Source organism: Nicotiana tabacum, chromosome 10, assembly GCF_000715075.1.
Source record: "Nicotiana tabacum cultivar K326 chromosome 10, ASM71507v2, whole genome shotgun sequence".
NCBI classification, from domain to species: Eukaryota; Viridiplantae; Streptophyta; class Magnoliopsida; order Solanales; family Solanaceae; genus Nicotiana; species Nicotiana tabacum.
In genome coordinates, this window is record NC_134089.1 from 171,874,727 (window position 1) to 171,880,436 (window position 5,710).

The 5,710-nt window shown below is 35.5% G+C and overlaps 1 protein-coding gene across 1 annotated transcript; it reads right to left on the minus strand.

Moving 5' to 3' along the window:
* Nucleotides 1–1,345: 1,345 nt before the first annotated feature.
* LOC107762227 (putative phospholipase A2 homolog 1) lies at nucleotides 1,346–5,229 on the minus strand. The gene is made up of 4 exons (XM_016580571.2): nucleotides 5,041–5,229; nucleotides 4,891–4,930; nucleotides 4,677–4,796; nucleotides 1,346–1,648 (listed from the first exon to the last, which is right to left on the minus strand). The coding sequence occupies exons 1-4, from the start codon at nucleotides 5,143–5,145 to the stop codon at nucleotides 1,470–1,472; spliced, it is 444 nt and encodes a 147-aa protein (XP_016436057.1). The 5' UTR covers nucleotides 5,146–5,229; the 3' UTR covers nucleotides 1,346–1,469.
* Between the last annotated feature and the right edge of the window lie 481 nt (nucleotides 5,230–5,710).

The following is a 5,710-nucleotide window of genomic DNA, read 5'->3' on the forward strand; positions in this document are numbered from 1 at the left end:
TAGTTTGTTACAATAGTGGTTAGCCACATGTGTGTACATATATGTGTAAGTGTAAGAGATGCACGGTAAGTCGTGAATACAATTTTTCACTGTTTCATTCATTCTCTTTCTCAGATAACTCCTTCTTCTTCTTCTTCTCTTTCTCTTCTCCCTCGTAGCTAGGGTTTCTACTAGTGATTAATCACCAAAATTCAGCACTCTCACCAGAGGCAAAGCCAAAATTACAATTTATGGATTCTGAAGCGACAACTTGAAGCTCTAATAATTGGATTCTAAATTTAGAATATTTAATGAAGTTTTTAAATACAATCTACTGTTTGAGCAAAAGTCATTGGATTCGGCCGAACCCGTAGCTGAGCTTCTAGCTGCGCCCTTGCCTCTCACCATTATATTTTTTCTCAATTTCCTTAAGTTGAACATAGGATTTCTTCCCAATGCTCAATTGGATGAATGGGAGAAGCACTCTAGAGAGTGAGATTGTAAAATTAAGTAAAAGTCGAACTAAATATATGCATTGCAGATCTAATCAGCATAAGAAGAGTGAAGTGGATGGAATTTGTGGTGCCTAAAAATGCAAACAATTCATCTTCGAGGAGAATGGTATCATAGACGACGTTGTTACACATTGGAGTGGCACTGTTAGTGAAAATTTATATGCACGGTCCTAACTTGCTTGGGATTAAGACGTAATAATAGTTGTTGTAAGTTGTTACTAGGAGGCTCGGTATCCAAACTAAATTCACTAATCATCATGCAAAGCACCAGGTGCAGACTTCTTCTCGTCCTTCGAATTGAAAATCAGATAAACTAACACTAAAATCAGATAAAGGATTCTATAGTAAACACTGGTGCCTACGTTTTGTGTCCGCATATGGATGGCAGTGGACCAGGGTTGAGATTGAACCCGCAAAATTTTAACACCCCTCCCCCTCCCCCCACAACCCCCAACCCCCCGCATAGTAATTTTCTGTGATTTTAATCCTGCAAACTTCTTCTTCTTTTTTTTTTTTTTTTAACTTAAGACATTAGTAAAACTTTTATATATTTGAAAGGCTGACCTTTTAGGATAACCTTTTATATTCAGCTTTCTTGTTTTTATGCTTAAAGTCTTGGAGTGAAAACTTGCATGTGTCTTAAATATGCATAGTTCACATACCTTTTTTCAAGGTAACTTTAAAAACTACTTTTTGTCAAATCTCACATTTTTCATGTCCAAACGCCTACTAAGCCTTTTCATATTCACTGAACAGATTATAGACAGGGAGACCTATTCGAATCATACAGAAACCTCCACTAGTAAACCTTTACAATTGAATAGCGACGTATTTGGTACTAATACAAAATGGACAATTCAAAAAGGCAAAGCTCCTAAAAAGAGATGAATATTCCTGTTTGTACAATTGAATAAAAAATTAATGGTTAATATGAATATTTCAAGTATAATGTATCCTGCTACCAGAGTGAATTGATCAAAGTTCAAGCTTTGAGTTTCCCAGTTGACTAAACATAATAGCCATGTCCATACCCTGTACCATCGTTGGAACAGCTACATCATAGGGGCACTCTCTGGAAAACCCAGCCTTCCCAGACTTCTGAACTTTCTTTATGCACCTCTTAAACTTCTCATGGCATTTAACGTTTGTCATACCTGAAAGTTGGAAGAAATTGAATCAAACACTGAGCTATAAAGTTCACCAAACAAACCATATTCCATTGCAAGTTCTTCCTCTCTTTAACAGGTGTAACTACCATGATTAGGATGTAAAATGTATTTTGTGAACAAAATGATCAATTTTGTGAATAATGTGGGACAGGAAGGTAGGCATTACTTGGATGCTTACAGATTCGCATGGAAATACATGCCAGCAAAAGAAGCTACCACGTAATTTTCCCTTTGAGTTTATTGCTCTTTCTTTATCCAAAATTTCTCAGCGCTTCCTCATTAGAAGGATTTTAACAAAAGTGAATTATTGCTTAGAATCATTTTATAGTTCAGTTTAACCAACAAAATCACTTCTCCGGTAAAATTTAGAAACTAGATCCATAAGGATTCAAAGCATGTGTGATTCTACGCCAAGAACCAAGCCCCCTCCCCATCCTGTAGTGATATGGGGCACCAGAAAAGACAAACAACTAAAAGTTTAAAAAAAACAGTAAGGCGTGATTTTTCTTCTCTGTAGCATCATAGGCTGCTGAAAGGGAAGTCATCCGCTCCCAAATTTATGCATAAGGGCTACCGCTTATAGTTTCATTTCAGACGTACAGCATTAAACCAAGACTGGATTTTATTTCTCAATTGAAATGCAGTAGAACAAGTTTTAGAAGAATAACTGAGTACTCTGCATTCGTACAAAAAATCTCATGTTCAAGCCAATGATATAAGAATCACAAGAGCCAAATGTATCAGAAAGTCTATATGGTGCACAATAATTCAGAAACCCAAATGGAAGTTTTGTTCAGAATGTTCCACAGAAAAAATTCCATTTGGCCTCAGTAAGATGAAGAACCACGCTTTGGCATAGGTTAAACCTTGCGCAACAAGAAACTAGCATGTGTTATTCCTGTGATAATGTTGTCTTAGCACTTCAGAATTACATAGAGAAGATATTCTAGACGCACCTGCTCATGAATTCAGGAGTCTTTGCCTAGGTTTCCATCATCAACATATGGAAAGCGTATTTGACACAAAGAAACTTTCTACAGCATCAAGTGATTAGATGTGGTATGATTAACTTACTTACCACTGTCATTAGCACTTTCTTTAGTATTTCATGACTAATCTCTTATTGTTTATTAGCTTAAATTTGGCAATAGATTTATTTGCTAATATGATGACCAAGCACAGTTTAGAAGACAGGATTATTAGTTCGAGTGACAAAAGCTACTTATTGAGACTATTGTGTATGGTACCGGAGGAACTCATTATAATCATATAGGATATTGATTATTGAAGTATGAAAAGGTCATCGTAATAATCTATTCGCCAAAGACATACAATATCTCACCGTGAAATTCAGAAAATCTGTGGGCTAAAGACAAAAGTATCGATTGAGCCTCAAAGTATCACAAAATTAGTGTAGAAGCAATCAGAATGGGAGAGTTCTGCAGGAAAGTTAACTGAAGGTAGCCGAAAAATAACTAGTAATTGCAAAATAAATACTGAGAATCACAGGTTAAGTTGCAAGTGATAGTGGACCTTTTAGAGTACCAGAAAAGTGAACTGAAAATGGCTAGAAAATTGTGGATGACGATATTTTCTTTTTTTAGCTATGGCGATTGCATAAACTTCTCACAACAAAATCTTATACCATGTGAAAAATAAAATAACAGACTGAATAGTGTGTCAAGAGTAGTATGCAGATACTTTTCCTCAGGTAGTCATCTCAAAAGAGGACAAAAAGAAAAGAAGAAAAACATTGGACAGTAATGTATCCTTGTTTGTGTTCTTTGTAGTTTTTATTTTCTTATCACAATCAAAATGTTTTGAGATTCCTTCTTGTCTGCTCTTCCTAAGTGGTCAAAATATAGTGGTGATGCCAGATAAATGGTCATTACAAATTACTCCATTTTCACCTTAAAGGTAACAATGTTCTTAGAGCTCTCCAACTCTTCCTAGAAAGTACACAACCAATGTCAGGATTTTATGAAGGTACATCCTCTCGTTTGGGCTTTCATTTGAGTGGTGTGCAAAATACAGGACCTGAATCTGATTCATTCCACATCAAATTAGTATGCTCAGATCAAAATCCAGGTCAATGTAATTGAACTCTTAAGACTAGATTCTAACCATAAAGTCAAAGATTGAGGTCTTAACACCAGGTAAGCCTTTATATACTCTCAATATGGAATAAGCCTATCATATTTTTAAGCTTCAGCAGAAATACAAGCAGAGGGGCAGTTTCTTGTCTTGGACAAGTAATTAAGGTGCATTGCATGCAGTACTTGCCTTTTGAATCAACTGTTAATTCTTCAAATTGCATTGCCTCGTCCAATTCCAAGTCGTGTATTTCAAGCTGAGACTTCAGTTTTACAGAAACCACAGATCTGCTAGTTTCATATGCATTTCAAAGATGTCAAGATAAAACACCTTTCCTTGACTATCTACAAGTCAGGAGTCTAACATGACTCTACTATGTCTATTATATGAGCCACACAACAGTAGATTTAAAAGACCAAAGACTCGCATTCTGCAGTTTTGCTATTATGCTATTTCTTTAAGTAATCGATTCTCACTTTTGCTATTCATTGAAGTAATCCCACTTTAAGATGGTATTCGTTCTAATTACAATATATCAATCAGATAATATTTACATAGTCCAAGTCTGACAACTTATTTTCTACTAAGGTTCTCGAAATCACTGAACAACCGCCTTAGGTAACACATCAACCAATGATGAACGCAAGCCAACTATAGTAGAGGTCCAAATCAGCTAATAAAACCAAAGCTTCAATGTCAACATGTCAGATTCTTGTACAATGTGTATATTCTAACGGATTTTCAACAATATAAGGTTTCACTCTCATATTCAAGCTAATGAAAACAGACAAGCCGTAGTCAAGCTCAAAGTAGTAGCCAAATCTCCAAGAAAGGATATAAACAAAATAGTACAGTATAAAGAAACAAACTTTATAATATTAATCATGAGAAATTCAACAAAAATGAAAATAAACAGTACCATTTTTCTCTACACATTCATCGTGAATCTTACAGCAGGCGTCTAGATCATCACAAGGTTTCTCCCCTGCACATCCACTCCATCCTACTCCACAGTATTTCCCGTATCTAATTCCAATTGCTATTGAAAAAAATAACCAAAGAAAAAGTGAATTAGCTCTTATGCATATAAAAAGAATGGAATATAAGCGAGAAAAAAGCTGAAAGAGACGTACAGTTACAGTTCTCTGCCACACATGTTTTGCTACATCGAACCTGACATTATAGCAATAAAAATAAAATCAATTGCCCAGAAAAATGAGTTGGTTAATGAACAAATCAAAATGCATTGAAGTTAATGAATCGAAAAGGATAAAGTAATTTACTCCTTGAGAATTGTTGGTGGATTCAGCAATGGCAAAGAGGAAAAAGGAGAAGACTAATGTCGTAAGGATGAATGATGAGGTGAGAGAATTGTCACCTCCCTGCATTCTACTTTTGTATCTTCCGATTATTATGTAATTTTCTGGACTAACATGCTCCTTTCGACCTCTTGGTTTTGTTGTCTTCTCCTTTGCGGAAAAAGAGCAGAGCTATATTCGCACTTCGGAGCCTGTTGACGTAGCAGGCTTTCTCTCATTGGTGGATACCAGACTTGTGGGACCAGAACGTAAGGACCAATTCATTCAATTTTCCACTTAAGTTGGTGTAGAAAATAAAACTCTTTAATTAATGAGTCGATGTTACCAATATATTATATTATGAATGTTTATTTTAATGCTCCGTTGTAAATAAGTTTTCTGAAGAAGTTTATTCATATGCGACTCCGCCGTAAATATATTTATCTATTTAGTACTCTATTGGAAATAAGCCTCCTGAAGAAGCTTATCACTTCGGTACCCGGTTATGGATAAATATTACCTTCGGTATAAGATTATTCATACCGGGTATAATAAGTTTATCCTTTTAATACTCCGTTATGGATAAACATTATTCCCGGTAGAAGATTATCCATATCGGGTACAATGAGCTTATCCTTTCAGTACTCTATTATGG

Bases quoted from the DNA above. Each gene is read 5' to 3' on its own strand.
- LOC107762227 (XM_016580571.2), bottom strand. From the start codon at position 5,145: ATGCAGGGAGGTGACAATTCTCTCACCTCATCATTCATCCTTACGACA. The intron at 4,931-5,040 runs GTAAATTACTTT...CTATAATGTCAG, and splicing joins CCACCAACAATTCTCAAGGA to GTTCGATGTAGCAAAACATG. The intron at 1,649-4,676 runs GTACTGTTTATT...TCCAACTTTCAG, and splicing joins TGAATGTGTAGAGAAAAATG to GTATGACAAACGTTAAATGC.